Source organism: Drosophila eugracilis, unplaced genomic scaffold (assembly GCF_018153835.1).
Source record: "Drosophila eugracilis isolate 14026-0451.02 unplaced genomic scaffold, ASM1815383v1 contig_2155, whole genome shotgun sequence".
Classification (NCBI taxonomy): domain Eukaryota; kingdom Metazoa; phylum Arthropoda; class Insecta; order Diptera; family Drosophilidae; genus Drosophila; species Drosophila eugracilis.
Genome location: NW_024573039.1, coordinates 854,072 through 872,533, shown reverse-complemented (window position 1 = coordinate 872,533; position 18,462 = coordinate 854,072). Strand labels below are relative to the sequence as shown.

Below are 18,462 nucleotides of genomic sequence, written 5' to 3'. Positions count from 1 at the left end.
ACTGAATGGTGACCGAAAGGTACTAAATTTTAAAATTAAACTAAGCGGTTCAGGATGATGTCCTTCACTTGGAAACCCCCAAAAAGTGCACTTTATCCCGGCCAATTACATACTCCGCCCCCTATCGTTTAGTAGTAGGCGGGGAAGGGATGATAGTTTGACGGATTGGAGGCATGGTGATTGGCAGATGGCAGGACAGGTGGTGGCCTAACGCCCGGATGGTAATTGCTAGACGCCACCTGGTGATAGGCCCCGAAACTTCTAGCCATATGACGATTTTGGGCTGCAGCAGCCGCTGATTCACCAAGGAGCCGGGATTGATCCGCTGTGCCCAGCAGGCGGTTGTTTTGCTCCATCAACAGATGAGCCGTGGGATCCACTAGCAGGCGGTGCTGATCTGCGGCATTTGAGGCGGCCAGGATGCGATGCTGCTCCACCGTCGACAACAGACGATGGTGCTCCAAGCTCTCGCGACTCTGATGCTGCATCTGCGAGGAGAGGAAGGAACGATTGTTTCCCACCGCCATGTTGGCCGTGTTGGGCGTAAGATCCAGCGAGGCCATGCGTAGCATGTCGTGGTGCGTGGGATGGTTGTAGGGCAGTTGAGGTGGTGACGAAACCACATAGTTGGCCGTCCGGCTAAGATCCACCGAAGTGGTCTGGTCATGCTCCTGCTCGCCTAGCTGCTCGCTTAGCATGTTATGCATGGCAGCCGCCGACTGTTGATGCTGCTGCATCGCATGGTGCTGGCCATGACCGTGCTCCTGCTGGTGCACCACTGAGGCGGCACCGGCACCACCACCACCCACCACCGACCCACCAGCCTGCTGAGCCTGTTGACTCTGCTGCTCGCGATCGGAGAGGATGTCGTAGATGTGATGATGGTACCGACTGCTCGGCAACTGGAAGTTGTGGTGGTAATTACTGCTCGCCGCATTCGATCTGGAGCTCATGTCAAGGCCTTGGAGATCGGATAGGTCATTGGCGGCACTGGCTGCTGCTGCTGCCGCCGCTGCTGCACTGGCCGCCGCATTGCCACCGTTACCGCCACCTGCCTGTCGATACTCCGCCGGCGAGTCCAAATCCTGGCTGTTGTACTTCAAATTGCTGGCCATGCTCTCGTACTTGGAGTACATCAGATCAATCTGCGACTGCGGGAACTTCATGCGCATGTCCTGGCCAGCGCTGCTGCAAAAGAAGGGGAATAGGAAAAAAAAAGATTAGTCTAGGTTTTTGGCCAAATTCTTGGATGTTCGAATCATCACCTGTTCTGGGGCATAATGCTGTTCTCCTCATCGCTGGACATCTGATTGTGTCGCGAGATGTTCTGCCGCTGGCGCTCCTGGTGTTCCTGTTCCTGGACCGCTCGCTTGTGGCGCATCATGTCCCCGTTGAAGTTGTAGCGCGGTATGCTCGGCGAGGAGGCGGGCGAGATGAGTTCATGCTCGGGATAGGTGCTGCCCACGCTTGACGCGTTCCTCCTCTGCGGCTGGAGAGCAGGAAGTGGTGATGAGGCAGACATACTGTTGGCCCCACCTCCGCCGGCACCACCGCCTCCACCGCCGCCACCGCTAGAGCTGCCCGCCGGTGTGCTATTAGATCCAGGACCTCCTCCTCCGTTGCCAGCGCCAAACATTCCGCCGTAATCTCGACCCGGCGAGATCGGTGGCGGCGATGGCGGTGTTCGGTGATGCGACGAGGAGAAGCCATCCGAATCCGGATGCTGTGGACGTGGTGTACTGCCCGCATCCACATCCACGTCATTCTGGTTCTGGTTACTCTGCGGATTCGTTGGAGTTGAGGCGCTTGGCGATATATTACATGCCCCCTGGAACATAGGCAGTGGTGGAATCTGCATTGGAAAACTGCCCAAATTCTTCATCATCTTCAGCTCGTTCTCCAGGTTGTCCATTGCCCCGCCGATGCCAGTTCCGTTTGCTCCGCCAGAAGATCCTCCACTGCTTCCGCCTCCACCGCCGCCGCCTCCTCCAGCGCCGCCAGTGCTGCCCGCTCCGAAACGCTGCGATTCGGGATCGACGTGAGCACTCATTGGACTGTCGCTGTTTATGTGGTTGTCGGTGGGAACCTGTGGAATAATATAAAAAAGTTAAATAAGGTTTATCATGGTTAATTGGAGCTTCCAATGATTCCCTGGTAAAGATTTCTGATTAGACCCACCTGGAGTACACTTACCTTGAGGTCGTTGCTCTCGCTGTCAATCATATTGCCAACGGAGTTGAGGGCCGCCTCCACGAGCATGCTGGCCGACGAGGAGCCGCCACCCACGCCCACACCGCCGCCCACTCCGCCCACACGAGCATTGGCATTGTTGTAGAAGGAGCTCATGAAGGACTGTGAGTGGGCGAGCGAGTTCATCTGCATCTGGGGCTCGTCACCACCGGCGACTGTGCCGCCTGTCGCAGGACCCGTTGGCGTTTGTCCACCACTGCCGCCGCCTCCACTACCACTGCCACCGCCCCCGCCGCCTGTACCGCCTCCATAGTGCGACATGGCCGCAGCTGCAGCAGCGGCGGCGGCGGCAGCATTGTTGTTCGATTCGACGACGTCCAGGAAGGAGCTGTTCTCGTCCTCTTCGCGACTGTGGACGCTGTGCTGGTGCGGCTGGTGGGCATGAGCGTGGGCATGGGCATGAGCATGGGCGTGGCTGGCACTGGCGCTGCTCATCAAGCGGGCAAGGAAGTCACGGTTCTGACCAAGCAGTTTGCTATGCTCATCGACGGCGCTGGGTGGCACAGCGAAGCCCAGATCGCCGCCTGGACCGGAACCACCGGCCAGCTGACCGCAGGCACCAACACCGCCACCACTGTCGCCCGGACCACCACCTCCGCCACCGCCAGCTCCTTCACCGCCGACATCGTTAGAATCCTGGACTTCTTGGATCCACTTCTTGCTGCCCTTGCTAACCACCAGATTCTGGCCGAGAGCAGCGTTCATGGCGACCGCATGGCGGTAGTCCTGCTGACCCGCCCCCTGGGCGGCGGGATGCTGGTGCGGGTGGGCGTGCGAATGCGAGTGGGCGTGGTGCGGGTGGGCGTGCGCATGGACGTGTGAGTGATGCGCCTGGTGGGCGTGAACATGCGGATGGTGTTGGACAGCCGAGCCACCTCCACCACCGCCTCCGCCGCCGCCACCATCGTCATCGTCCTCGTCGTCGTCTTCCTCCTCATCCATGCCCACGCCCACACCCACGCCCATGTGGCCCATCATATGACCGAGCTTGGCGGGATCGTCACCAGCTCCGGCCATGGCCGAAACCGCTGCAGCCGCTGCCACCACTTGTTGCACCTGCTGCTGGGCACTTAACCGCTGGGCGGTGGTGGTGAGGAAGGATTCAACGAGGCTCAGCTGGGCGTTCTGCTTACGACGCACCTGCTCTAGCCTGGCATTCTCCACGTCCTCGTCGTCGGGATCGCCGTGCAACTGCTGCTGCTGCTGTTGTTGTTGCTGCTGTTGCTGTTGCTGCTGGTGGGGCAGAGAATGGGGATGCAGCTGGTGGGGATGGTACTGCGGATGCTGTTGCTGGGGATCATGATGCAGCTGCTGGTGTTGCTGGTGATGATGATGCTGCTGCTGATGTTGCTGCTGGGCGTGTTGCTGCTGCAGCTGTTGGTGTTGCAGCTGCTGGGCGTGCTGCTGCTGATGTTGCTGGTGTTGCTGCTGCTGTTGGTGTTGCTGCTGCTGTTGATGATGATGATGCTGCTGTTGGGCCGCCGCACTGGGCTCCTTCTTGCGCTTCCGTTTGCGACCGCCCGAGGAGGCGGCAGCCGAAACGGAAGCGGAAAGGGAAGCTGAGGCAGACGGCACCTTGTCACCAAAGATGCTGGAGATCTTGGAGCTGAGCAGCGAGAGATTCGGTTCGTTGCGACAGAGGTCCTTGATGGACTTGCCGCTCTTCTTGATCGCCTCGAACAGGTTGTCATCGCTGAACTCGGCGTCGCTCTGCAGCGATCCGCTGAGCATGGAGCTCTGGTCTTCGAGGCTCTTGCGCCGTCGACGCGGTGCTTGCTCTGTGAACGAGGAGGGGGAGACGACGGCCGCATTAGGGCGTGGCTGGGCCTGCGCCGGTGCCGCTGTAGCCGGCGGAGCCGTCGCCGTCTGCTTACCCAAAAAGTCCACCTTCATGCCGCCCGAGTAGGCATCGAAAGTGTAGGCCACGCTCCTCTCGATCTTCGGCATCTGCTCCTGGGTATAGTTGTGCACCTTCTTGTAATGGAACTGCAGGCACTGCTTGGTGGTGAAGGCTGCATTGCACTCCGGCTCGGCACATCTAGAAGTGGAAATACCATAGGTTAATAATAATCCTTTCTAGTAATTTTTGTGTACACCCACTTGAAAGGCCTGACGCCCGAATGGGTCAGCATATGGATCTTGAGATTGCTGCGGTTCTGGAAGAGTTTCTGGCACCGCGGACAGCTCACCACCGTTGAGTTGCGGCTGTGCACCTCCTTCGAGTGGCGCTGCAGTGCCGCTCGCGATCCTAGAAGTTTTGAACATAATTTACACTGAAAATCTCGTAAAACTTCAGCCATATCTAAAATGAAATTGTATGAAGAAAATGAAATTTCGGATTGTGGTGATTTTGAAAGAAGAACTTAGTGATAATCCATAACCAGAAAACCAACCCAACAACGAACGAACGAACGAACGAACCAACCAACCAACGAACAAACAACAAACATAAAACAAAAGCCGAATCACATAAGGCACAAATTAGAGGATCATCGGTTTCCAGGATGGGGTTAGGTGGGGTTAGGTAGGTTTAGATAGGGTTAGCAATCATAAGGTATTGGGCTTAGAGACAGACTCTATGAAACCAGTGATCCTTAAAATAAAACTAAACACGAACAAAGGCAAATCATTCACTAAAAGCGGTTACACAATGCAGGCTACGTTCTCGGCTAGTGGACTGAAGGACTGCTATCTTTTAAGGCTAAATTTCTTGTTAACTGGTTTTTGGGCTAATTCTTTTCTGAGCGATGTCTTTAAAATTCTTGAAATATTTGTTAATCAAAGTAAAGTACAACTAAGTCATGAAATATTGTTTTAAAAGATAAATTTTCAACTCTTTAAAATGTAAAAAACTTTAAAAAAAATGTCCAATTTAATAAGTTATTTTTTTGTGTGATTATATAAAGAATTCTTACTCAAAGCTTTTCGTTCTCTTCTATATAACTTTCTTTAAATATTCATCCTATCTTCGATGAAACATATTTTCTAATTTTTACTTTCTAACAAGCAAACAATTTCCAGTCACTTCAGTGCTTATCTAAGAGTGTGATTGTTATACGATATTTCCATAATGAATAATAGCATATACAAACTGAACATAAAGTCCAAAAAAACCAAGAAAAGGATCATCAAAATATACATATAAACCAATTTAGGCGGTGTACAACCAAAAAGTTAGGCAACTAAAAAAGATGAGCGATCGCAGATGCTTTTAGTGTTACATATATATGATAGATATATATATCGTGGGTATTGCTGTGGTGGTGACTTGAGGTGTTTTAGCTTAATTAGTACGTCTAGGTTTACAGCTAAGCGACTCTTTACGTTATTAGTTCATAAGACATTATTGTGTATATCTATTATTTTTGTGGGTGTTTTGATATTAGCGATTCAAGGTCACAGTGGTCACAAAACAAGTTAGGAAAAACCAAAAAGATTAACTATAAATTATAGTATATAAAACATTAAAATGAAAACTGAAAGTTAGATTGATGCTACATTTAAATGAGAAACAAAAGTGCTTTGCTTTGAAATATCACAAATAAGTGCACTTCTGTATATAGCAAAATAAAAATCTTAGCTTTAAGAGTACTTATATTTTATAATCAAATAAAATCTTGTGGAAACTGTAACCTTGAATCGTTGTTCATACAATCATATAAAAATAAGTTTTAATTTATGCAAAAGCAGTTGGGACGACGTGCGCCGCTATACATACGACATACGATGGCTATATGCTAAATATATACTATATATGCTATACAATGTTTACGACATACTATACACGAGCTTACGACATACGATATGGCAGTCAGTTGGCCTACGATGCGGCTACGTTATATTACGGGTTACGCATACGCAAGGGTGTACGATCACAGTTACGGTCTAGTTTTTTTTGGGATCCTGCTAGCCAAGCGCTGGCAACTTACCGCTGTGCATGCGCTTTATATGCGCTTTCAGCTTCTGCGGCTGGCAGAATTTCCGTCCGCAAAAATCGCAAACGGGTCGCGATCGATTTGGATTCGAAGCACAGCCATAGGTGCGATGCATCTCCAGGTAGTTGAGCCTCAGGAAGAATTTGCTGCAGAATTGGCACTGGTATGCACCCTTGCCGTCGTGCTTCTCTGCCGCATGCTTCATGATGTTATCCTTGCCCAGCACTGGTTCGCCACAAACCTTGCAGTGATACTTGCGAATGGTCAGGCTCATCGAGGGATCGTGGAAGACGGAGCAGTGGGTGCGGTAGTACAGGGGGTGCTCGAACTTCAAGTTGCAGCCGCCGCAGTCTGAGAGGGTGGAAAAGAAAGTGTGTTAGATTTTTGGGTCTTGAAGGTGAGGATATTCTAGAAGGTCTTATGTTTCTTCGGGTTACTAACCCTGACACTAAAATTCTTAAATCATTTAAAAAAACAATCTAAAAAACACCCTGTCCCCACCCATCTACTCACTCGTCTTTTCGGTGTGCTTTTTGCGCCACATGGTGTTGCAGTCATCGCTCCAGTAGAGCAGCTCCATTCCATTACGCAAGTCGCGACAGCTGACGAAGTACGCCTGCCGATCGATAGACACCAAGTTGACATTGCGATCCTCGTAGCTAGGAGCCGGTCGAACGAATCTTAGCCAGTTGGAGGCATTGGGATTGTCGCAGCAGAGCAAATACGATTTGTCCGCCCCGGCCTCGCACATCTCGAAGATCCATTTCATGTCGCTGCCCTCGCGCACCTCGCCCGTCTGCACTGGCTGGCCAATGAGCGGACCGAGCTTGGTAAAGGCTCTCACCTCGGTGCGGGCAAACACACCGGTCACATTCGGTTCCACGTTGTGCAGCTCGAATTCCGCGGGAACAGAGGCCTCAGCGAAGGTTATTAGTGGCTTAGTTTCGAGTTCCGATAGCTGTGAGGACTCATCCATGTCCATATCCATGTCCTCCATATCCTCCATGTCGTCGTCTTCATGCCGTTGACGACCGCTGGCCCGCTTTGCTTGCCGTTGGGCATCGGCCTTCAGCTTGGCCAGTGCCTCTAGATTGCGGCGCTCTATCCACTCGCCCAGATCCACGGCATCCGTCACATTCCCGCAGGCATTCCTCAGCGGGCACAGCTTGTGATCGTGGGCAATGGAACATTCGCGGCAGGACTGGTGCGACCGGAAGGCTATGTCGTGCTCGTCCTCCTCTTCCACGAAGTTCTGCTCCATCTTCATTTCGCGGGCCAGAGCCTCCTCGTCCAATTCCTCGTCTTCTTCATCATCTTCTTCATTACCGGGCATCCCTGATCCAGGTTCGTCGTCGTGCTCGTCGTAGGAGTTAGGCGGCATCATGGCCGCCGCTGCCGCTGCTGCTGCTGCCGCTGCCGCCGCCGCCGCTTTGGCCGCCTGAGATTTCTTGGAGCCCTGTGACTTGGAGCGCACATGGAAGTTGCCCGCTTGGCCATTGCTGGTGGTAATCCCATCGACGGCATCTGATGGTGGGAGAACTGGCAGAAGATGAGGATGCGGCGGCTGATCCTCATCTTCGTCCTCCTCCTCGCTGCCGTTAACGGCTGCTGCTGCTGCAGCTGCCGCCGCAGCCGCCGCTGCTGCAGCTGCTTTCTTGAGGCACAAGGCATTTGGCAGGGACTCCTTGCTATTGGCCTCCAGTTCGCTTTTAATCTTCTCGGCGATGCGACAGTCAAGAACCTCGGGCAAAGCAGATGATGCGGCCGCCGCAGCTGCCGCTGCTGCTGCTGCTCCGGCCTTAAGGGCTGCCGTTGCCGCCTTGGCCTCTTGTTTCTTGGATTTCGCGTAGGTGAAACCAGCTCCTGCTGAGGCTGCTCCTCCCGCCGATCCCTTGCCCTTGCCTGCAAATCCATTCAACGCCTCTGAGGTGAATTGCACTCGCTTTTTGTAGCGCTTGCGCTGCGGCGGTGTGGGCGTGACCATCGGCATTGAGGCGCCCGAGGCAGAGTCGCCATTTCCGTTTCCGCTCGTATTGCCATTTCCGCTGCCATTGCCATTGATCGAGGATTCGGGAGGTGCGGCAAAGTCCTTGGCGCTGAGATTCGGTTCCAGCTTGAAGTTGCCATCGAATCCTTTGGTGGGCGTGTGCGCAGGAGAGGGCGGTGGCAGGCTGAAAGTAAGTGATAAAAACAAGGGGAGTAAGTGGATTGATACTTATGATCTTTTAACGTTTCTCTTTTGTAGGAAATAAACATGCACTTCTTTATAAAATAACCACATTCTGAATCTGATCAATCCTTAAAACCAAGAACTGTAAGTTTGCCGCTCTTTAATACCGTTTTTACCGTTTTTCTCAAATCAAAACACTTAAGCGCTGCCACCCTTAACACTGGTAAGTAGTGTTAAGCAACTTCAATGTTGCCAGACTTATTTCTAATTTCAAATAAACTTTTAATTCAAATAGGACCGTTACTGCGCGGCTTGGCAACCTTGTCAGCTTCGTAATCAAACGTAAGTACATAGCCTTCTATAACTGATCAATCCAAAAAAAAGTATATACACCTTAAATTTGAAACTATTTCCTAGAGACTAAGATATTGGCTATGATAGTTTGGCGGGGTCCCTGAAATTGGGTCGATGAAATTTATTTATTTCTGGTTCCTCCTCCTGCCAGGACCAGAGCTTGTCCTGCTATTCTCCTCCACTCCTTTTTTCTTTTCTCCATCGCACACTGTCCTTGCTGTTGTCGCCTTTGCGTTTAATTAATTTTGCTTATGCTTTGCTGGCTGCTTCGCGTGCCGCCCGAGGGGTCAAACAGTGGATGGAGGATTCGGCGGAATCGCCATAGGAAAAGTCTGGACTGCTGCCAGAATAATGAAAGGAGGTGTGAAGAACTAGATACCCTGGGAGGGACCTAACAATATCATCTTTGAGATTCCTTATTTGATATTTCTTAAGTTAAAGTTCAGTACAATACCAAAAAAGAGTTTTGAAACTTTTTCCGCCTCATTTCCCTCATTTTCCCAGCTCGTTAGCGATTTTCCAAAACCGGTTTTCATATCCCTCGCTCAGCAACTAGTTGTTGGTTGGTAATTTCACAGGACTGATTGCTCGAAACAGCGGAAATCGAAGCGAATGGCTAACCCTCCTTCAGCTCCTCTTGCATTTGTAGCTTTACCCGTTCCCAGGATCAACCTGCCCCATGGACACCTGCAAGTTGGGGCAATGCAATTACATTGCCGCTAGCCAGGAACCTTTGAGTTTGGCCCGTTTGAATTCATGTGAAGGAAATTCATCAACGATACGTTGTCGGCGTCGAACTCTAGATGCTGAACATGCCACATGGTTTCTTTTTTCCATCAGTTTCCCCCACTTTTGCCGTCACCCCCTTTTTGTATCGCTGTCTCCCTTTCCGTCTCCTTCTCTGTGTTATCGTTCATTAAATCCTCCACCTTAGAACCATAACAACAATATCGAAAACAGCGGCAACAGCAAACGATACCATTCCATACAGCAGCCATCGTTCTATCCTGCCATCCAGCCATCCAGCCATCTAGCCATCCTGCCATCCCCTTGGTATCCACTTACCCTGCTCCACTTTGTCTCAACCTTCCACCCACTTGCCTGCGCTCCTCCAATCCAACCCAACCCAAAACCCACCCAATCTACCATCGCACTTCTTTGACCGCAGAGAGCGAGCATATTCCTGGTTCCAGTTCCATCCTCTGACGATGGGGTTTCCCCGTTCTTGGATTCCTATTCTGGTGAATGCGAGTGTCTCTACCATTAATGTGCTGCTTGAGGGCCCAGCGGGGGGTGGTTGGTTAGTGGGCGGTTGGGTGGAACTGCTTCTGTTGCTGTTGCTACTGGGTGGCTTAGCTCAGTGGGGTTTTTGGGGGGTTTGAGGCTGGGAGAGTTTTGGGATTCTGTTTCGTGTGCGGTGCTCGTTGGCGCATTAAGCACACAGTCAGCGACACAAACGAGGCTCACACATAGAGATACACAAATACAAAAAAACACACACACAGACATATCCACAAACACACACACACACGCATACATTCACTCACAAAGACAATCGCACAACAATTTTGTGCTTTTTGGTGAAAATTCGCAGAAATTGGCGACATGGCGTATACGAAATGCGAATTGGCAAAAGGCAACGAAGGAAACTGTGGTATGATAGGGGTGGCACTGGTGGTGGGTGGGCTCAAGGTTGGAGGGTGGGATTGTTATCTATTGTGTGCGAGTATGGTGTGCGTGTGTGTGTGTGTGTGTGGGTTTGTGTGCGATGGGGCTGTGGGAAATCGCACTGGCACAAGGAGAGGCGAGAAAAAGAAGCTGCTGATTAGTAGGCGAATGCCTACGAGTTTGCGAATGCCGATACAAGGTTCTGTGACTAGCAAATTCTTAGTTTGGCTATATTTCTATATGATCGTTTTTAATATCACAATTGACTATTTCATTGAATTTCCTTTTTACTTTTTTATATTTCTTATCTGTTTACTGCCAAAGTCCTTTAAAGTATTATATTTTTTGAAATTTGGATATATTTTTAAAAAAAGGCATAACTTTTGGACTGCAGTTTCCCTAAATGTTTCTTAAAAATGGGAAAGGTTTGTTCTTAAGATAGATATGTGATATGATATGATATGATAGATATATGAAAATATATATACAGGTATTAAATGCTGATTTATATAGAAAATTTAATATAAAAGCTCCTTTATAAACCCTCTATTGTTGTTGATAATATTTTGAAAAACTTCAATAAAATAAGTAACTATATTAATTGGGATTTAAAAATCGTTTTAGAAAACAAAATGATTTCCTATCAACATGAATATCCAGCCCATATAGCGTTTGCTTTTTGAACTATCCATAATTTTGACTTTGACATTTCGAATGTCATTGTCAATGTGGCAGATATTTTGTAGAAGGTTTAAGGTTTACGAAATGGTTAAGTTTACGCTCGAATTGGGAACTATTGATATTTTTATAGCGTTTTGAAAACGTCACTCTACCGCAGGCCATCCTATATAAACATTTATTTTATTACTAAAATTGTAAGAATTATAAAAGGTGAATTGGTATTTACTTTGATATTTGCCATTAAGAGTTTAGAACGAAAAGAAGTTCCTTGAAAAACTTTTAGTAACTTTCTTAACTTTTAAGTTTTCAGCTTAAACTGGCATATTGAGAGAATACAGAAAGAAGAATATTTCCCTTAAAAACCTTCAAATATTCTGTAAATAAATTCATATTCTTCATATATTATCTCATTGCTAAAAAACTATATCAGATGATCAGTAGATCTCAGTTGCCATATCCCTTGATTACTTTTAGTTAGTCATTTCTAGTTAGATGTTAATAACTACATGACAAAACTAAATGCATATTTTCCATTGATTATATTTCTTAAATTTCATTTTTCCATATTTCTTAGTTTTTCTATTTTCAGCGACAGTTGGCCAGGAATCTTGCTCTTCTTCTTTGGCGACAAACGAACGAAATTGGTAATCGGTAGACACTGGATACCCCAGCGGTGGGTCTCACATGCGCTGCAACGTGTTCTTTAATGATCGAATCGAGGCTCCTGGCCCAAAAGGACTCCAATCTACGAGTATATGTGTGTGTGTGTGTGTGTGTGTGACAATGTGTGTTAGCCTGCCAACGGCGTCCTCCTTGTGGCATTCGTTTCGTATGCCAAAGGAAGAGGCCGATAAAAAGGCGGCAGGAGAAACACAACTGAGATTCAGACATTTCTGCATTGGCATTTTGCATTTGGCCAACAAGGAGAGTGGGGGAAATAAGAGAGAGAGAGAGAGAAAGAGAGAGGGGCGGCGGGGATAACCGTGCCCATATTCAAAGCGCCAAATGGCGCGCTCGACTGCAATGCAACAGCAGCAACAACAACAAAAAGTGCGAGCCGTGGCAGAGGGGGCCGGTTGACGTTAAAGGGTAGGAGGCTAGAGCACAGGGGTGTGGCAATGTGGGGCAAGGGAAGAAAATTCGCGACGCATTCACGTTGCAAGGATACGAAGGAACCTTCCAGGCACATGTGTATGCGCGAATATCCCTCTTCCTCTTTCTCTGTCTTCTACACTGAACGAAAAATAAGAATTATGGATTGATATATGGCATTATAATATATATAATGAGATGATTTCATTCCTAGTTTGCTGTTTTTTCATAGTACTTAATCCGTTAAACAGTTTTTTATACATGAATCCAAACCATGCCCATCTCTAGGTTTTTCTTTTACTTTACAATATTAATATTAATCATAAAAATGATAAGCTGATAAGGCGTCATAATAATAAACTTAGGTCAAAAGTCTTATCTGAGAATTTGTCAAACTTTTCTGAAAGCGAAAATCAGGACAATGCCGATCATCAAGTTCCTGATTGCCGAACAAAGCGGCATTGTTCTCAAATGATTGCCTTTGTATAGCCCACATATTTTTTTTGCCGGTGTAGGTGTGTGTGTGTAAGTGGGCGATTGGCAACATGGCATGCAAATGCAGGCAGCAGAAACAGCAACAACAACAACAACAACAACAACAAGCACATCCCCGACCATGTTGCTTGAGTTTGCGCCTGTATGCGCGTGTGAGTGTGTTGCTTTTTCCGCTTCCGCTGACATGGCGGCAGCGACTACGAGTCGAGCACAGCGGGCTACGGTTCCGACTACGGTTCCGACTACGTAAAGTACGGAATATGCGGAATATACGGAATACAGAGGCGGCAGCAACATGAAAGCTCCGTTGCATGCAACCGCATGAGTACCGCATTTGTGCCTTTGTATCACGCGGCCAAAAAAGGGGTTGATGATGATGATGATGATGATGATGATGATGATGATGACGATGGTGGTGATGGGGTGGTATTGTTGTTGTTGTAGTAGGATGGTGGAATGGTGTGGCGGCTAGGATGCATTCGGGCATGAATCGCTTTTACATGGATCGCTTTTGTACCGCTCCCCATCGAGCTTCTACTTCATCTTCCCGTCGCCTCCTGTGCCACTTGAGCTAGCAGCAAACGCCAAAAAGGGGATTTCCCACCATTCTCTCACTCCTTCGTTCCTTTTCTCTCAATGTATGTGTTTGTGTATGTGTGTGAGGTGCCCAAAAAGCTTTCTGTATGTGTGTGAGTTCATATCTGCGAACAACTATCAACAATGATGGCCAGCGAAGCGTTGCCATATCTCTCACTTCCAGCCGATTCCACTCTTTTGTCTCCTCCTTTGGGAGCAGGTTAATTAACAGAGCCAAATAAAAACAACGAAAAAAAGCTATAGACGCATACCCGACATTTAGATATCAGCTATTTACTTTTTATACGAAGATATCATTCATTCTTTTATGGTAGATTTCTACTTTTCTTTGTGGCTTGTAGCAGGGAAACTTATAGCAGAATTTTCTGAGGCATTTAGTCTGAGAAATCTGATGATTTAACACATTTGTATTATATAATTTCATTTTAAATTGATAAGTTCATAAAAAGTTGAACTTTTACTTTATATATTTAATGTTAATATATTGAAATGGAGAAACTTTACCTTCTTCTTTTAGAATCTTGAAATTTGAAAAGGTTTTCCCTGACCACCATTAAAAAATCTTCCAAAATCAAACTCAATCTCATGCCCACCTTTATCTTAGAGATACAAATAGAGATAAGACATGACAATTATCAATAATTTGATAATAAGTATACAATTTTTTCTTCATTGTTCTAGTTTTTTATAGATTTTCTGTAAAATCAATGCGATAAAAAGTGAATTATCGTCGTAAAAGTGCAGCAAAACTAATTGCAGTCAATAAAAAAAAGGGAAGGAATGTTCAATGCCATTTACTTTCTGCTACTAAACTTTATAGCCATTGTAAACAGCTAATATAGGTCACAGGGCAAAACTTTTATAAATGTGTTGACGGTCACTAAACAAACATCTAAATACCTGTTGCATGGACCTTTGTTTGCCAACCAATTTGAAGTGTTAACAAAACCGCAATGAAAGGGAAAATAATAAAGGAAAACAGTGATAAATTCACTTTGTATTGTTATTAAATAATGTTAAATGGTTATTAAATATAAGAATGTGATTAAAGACTATTTTTAGCTTTAGTTTTGTGGTTAGTAATACTTATTAGGTTTAGTATTACTAAGCCATTCGGAATCTACGTTTTGTTAATCTATAGCCTTGACTTAAAATGAAAGTTCGGTATACCAAATTGCGAATACTTTTTCTTTGACTTTCTTCTTTATAAATGTATAAAAAGGTTTGATTTTTTAACCCCCTCCCTAGTGTTTGGTTAACTTAATTTTCAGTTAAAAATATTATCTAAGAATCAACAGCAATATCTCAAAAGTCTACTCACTTATTCAGCCGATCCGTGTCGTTATCCGCCAAGTTCAAAAGGTAGGCAACGAACTCCACGTCGTTTTTGAACTGCAGCCGGGTGCGCATGTGCTCCCATTTCTCGGCGTTCTTAGTGCCAATGTAGATGTTCTTACTGTAGTTCTGATGGCGGTACTTTCGCCTTTCGCTGGCCGCACTGCTCCCGCCACTTCCCCCACTGCCATGTTGCTGCTGTTGTTGCTGCTGCTGCTGTTGCTGTTGCTGCATAGCGGCACTGGAGGGGTTCATGCCCAGGCTCAGAGACGAACCGCCTCGGGAATTACCGCCACCGGCGGCCAACAGATCATTACTACAATTTGTTCCCTGACCACCCGCCCCCAAGCTACCGTGCGTGGAGCTTAGGGCATGGTTGCTGTTGTTATTGGTAGAGAAGCTGGTGTTGCTGTTGCCGCCCAATAAACTACTGGGCGGTGGCTGTGCAATGGGCGTGGCATTACTGCCACTAGCCATGTCCAAGGCATTGGCATTCTGCTGCTCTAGCTGGGCATTGAGTTTGGCCGCTGAGGCGGCTGCTGCCGCAGCAGCCGCTGCAGCTGCCGCCGCTGCTACGGCGCTCATATGCAGACCGCTGCTCTCGGCGGCAGCAGCACTGTTCAGGTGAGCGGAGGATAGGGTGGCGCGACTGTCTAGGTGACTGCTGGCCACCTCGTCTTCATCTTCGTCATCCTCTTCTTCATCCTCGCCCTCGTCATCATAGACAGTCGACTCCTGTTGCTGCTGTTGCTGATGTTGCTGATGTTGCTGCTGCTGTTGTGCGTGTTGCTGTTGCTGATCGTGATTGCTAGGCGGCAGCACATGCCGCAGGTCCGTGGGCGTAAGGTCATGCCCATTACCCTGTTGCTGCTGCTGCTGCTGTTGCTGGTGACGATGCTGCTGCTCCTCCTCCTCATCTTCCTCATCCTCATCATAGTCGTCCTCCTCATCCTCATCATCTTGCGATTGTTGTTGTGCCTGCAGGTGATCGTCGCGATCTCGAGACTTGCTGTTGCCGTTATTGTTGTTATTATTGTTATTGTAGTGCTGCTGCTTGTTGCCATTGTGCAGCGCACTGACCGCCGCTGCCACTACGGCCGCCGCTGCTGCTGCCCGCTGCTGCTGCTCTGCCGCTAGTTGCTGCTGTTGCTGTTGCTGCTGCTGCTGTTGTTGTTGCTGCTGTTGCTGCTGCGACACCTCGTGCTCCTCCTCATCCTCTTCGTCCTCCTCGTCATCCTCCTCTTCGTCCAGGCTGCTTTGTGAGCTGTTGCTGCTGCGACTGCTGCTGCGGCCATAGTTGTTGCTGTTGTTGTTGGCGTTGCTGTTGGCGGCATTTGCCCCATTGTTGTTGTTGGTGCTGCTGCTAATGTTGTTATTGCTGCTGCTAGTGCTGTGCGGCATTTGTCCCGCTGAACCCGCCGAATTGTTGCTGTTGTTGCTAATGCTAAGGGCTGCCGCTGCCGCTGCTGCTGCGGCCGCTGCAGCGGCGCGACTCAGGAAGGGTGGGCGTGGCACCAGGGGCGTGTCGGAATTATCGGAACTATCGTTAAAGTCGAACGCACTGAAATCGGCGGCATTGGCGGCATTTGTTGCACTTGCTGCTGCTGCTGCTGCAGCGGCTGCTGCTGCTGCTTGTGTTGCTGCTGCACTCGGATTCCCGCTGCTTGTTTTGGACATGCTGCTGGCGTCGCTGCCGACGCTAGCGTTGCTGCTGCTGCTGCTGCTACTGCAGCTGCTGCTGCTGCTGCGACTGCGACTGCAGCGTTTGCTGTTGCTGCTGTTGACCGCTTGTCGCCGTTTGGATGTTGCTGTTGTTGTTGTTGTTACTGCTGCAGTTGCAATTGGTTTTGCTGCTGCTGTTAGTTTTAGTGTTGCTTTTGTTGCTGTTGCTGCGCTTTGCCGAACGCTGCTCAGTTTTTGCTATTTATTGTTGTTGCTAGCGCTGCTGCGACGCGAATGGTTGTTGTTGTTGCTGCCGGGGCGATCTGTCTCCGATTCCGCTTCAGATGGCGCCTTGCTCTGCCTCTGCTGCTGCTGCTGTTGTTGTTTCTGCTTCTTCTTCATTATTCACACACACAAGTCGCGCGTGCGACCCACTACACTTTTTGTTGCTGTTGATGCTGTGCTTGTTGTTGTTGTTGTTGCATTGCTTTTCTATAGATGTTGTTCGTCGGTTTTATACAGCAGGTTTCTCTGTTTTTTTCCGATAGATATTTGATGTTGTTTTTCGGGAAATATAAAACGATCCGTTAGCGGGGTAAAGAAAAAACGGAATATCTACAAGCAGCGCCGCCACTGCTGCTGTCGCTGTCGACGCCTACGCTGACGGCGACTGCTACTGAGACGGTGGAGAAACGCGAAATGGCAGTAAAAAAAAAATCCCGTTCGCCGAAAGCCACTCGCTGGCGTGAAGCTCCCTTCTTTTTCACCGGGTGGCAACGCTACCACGAGGATTTTTTTCCCCCTTTTTTTGTATTATTTTATTTCGTTTTTTGTATGTTTTTTCATGTATTTCGATGGGAATGTTTACTTTCCGAACTATGTTTTCTTTTGTTTTTATTCTAGTTTAGACTGATAGCTGTAATTTATTTGTATAATTTAGAATATATCGGTTAATCAACGGGGATCCTGTCACTTGTTCGTCTATTTTAGACTCTGCTAAGCTTGTGTGTTTTGTTGCTTTTTTATTTGTGGCACATCCTTGGCTTGTGGTTTGGTTTTTGTGGTCAAGTGAGCTTGTTATGATGACTGCTGCTCACAGTATCCTTCCACACACACACACACACACACACAGAACATAAGGTTGCAAATTTTTCCAAGACTTTATTCACCAAGCACTTACGGTAAAAAAAATGAACAAAAAAAAATAACAGACTTAAACATTTTTCAGCTTCCTTTCGGTTTTTTTTTTGCCAGCGACTTTCAGGCTGCTGAGATATTTTGTTGTTATTGTTGTGTTCGCTGTTTCGATAATTTCGTTACTATTTCGCTTTTTTTTTTGGAGGACAAGGGTGTGTGTGTGAGTGAGTGTATTGGTGTGACACCCAACGAAAGGAATAAAAAGAGAGGGGGCAAGAGAGTGAAAGAAAGAGAGAGAGAGAGAGCGCGAGGCGGTGGCGGTTTTCGCCTTGTGGGGAAAAAAGGGGGTTGGGAGTGGGTGGTTTTTGGGGAGAGGGGGCGGTTTGAGGCGTGAGGGGTCCAGCTAGACGCCTCGCCTTCTTCTTTAGCTCCTTGAGCTTCCCTGCTGCTGATGCTTGCCTTTCTTACACACACAGTTTTCCACGGCTTTTCACTTGAAAATAACTTGTCAAAAAAAAAAACTTAGCACTCTTTTTAGCGGTCTGGCACTTTAATAATTATTTAACTGCTGCTTTTGGCAATATATATTGATATTCCATGCTATTCTTTTTTTCTTCTCTGCCTGTTCTTCTTGGGTTTTTGTCGTCCGCCGTTCGTGATTAGCGATTTCTCTGCGAGCGCTCATATGCCGTTACTCGCTGGTCGCGACGGAATGAAGGACTTTTTATTTATGTGTATGTCCTCGCCGCAGTCGCAACTGAAGGCAGCGGCGCTGGCAGAGACGGCGACGCCGACAGCGCCACTTCCTCTTGCGCTCTCCGTTGCGAAAAAGTCCTGCGAAGCCGCCAAAGGCCCCCACCTCCCCCTCACCACAACACCACCCCACATACACGCATACACTCAAACTTTTGGATTACGGAGAGCCTTTCTCCCTCGCTCTCTCTCTGTATCGCTTGTGCGCTCTCTCTCTCTCTCTCTCTCTCTATTTCGCAGTCGAAAAAGCTCGCTGAAGTCGCGACGTCGGCGTCGTGTCCTGTCGCTGTTTTTGATGTCGCGATTCCTTCTCGGTGTGCGTCTGTGTATACG

At 48.1% G+C, this 18,462-nt stretch overlaps 1 protein-coding gene across 1 annotated transcript; it reads right to left on the bottom strand.

The window, feature by feature from the left end:
- Positions 1–18,075, bottom strand: LOC108110130. The gene is made up of 9 exons (XM_017219036.2): positions 17,845–18,075; positions 16,530–17,155; positions 14,564–16,406; positions 6,699–8,356; positions 6,180–6,536; positions 4,351–4,498; positions 2,194–4,288; positions 1,266–2,086; positions 1–1,185 (listed from the first exon to the last, which is right to left on the bottom strand). Exons 2-9 carry the CDS (start codon positions 16,639–16,641, stop codon positions 129–131), a joined length of 8,091 nt encoding a protein of 2,696 aa, XP_017074525.1. The 5' UTR covers positions 16,642–17,155; positions 17,845–18,075; the 3' UTR covers positions 1–128.
- Between the last annotated feature and the right edge of the window lie 387 nt (positions 18,076–18,462).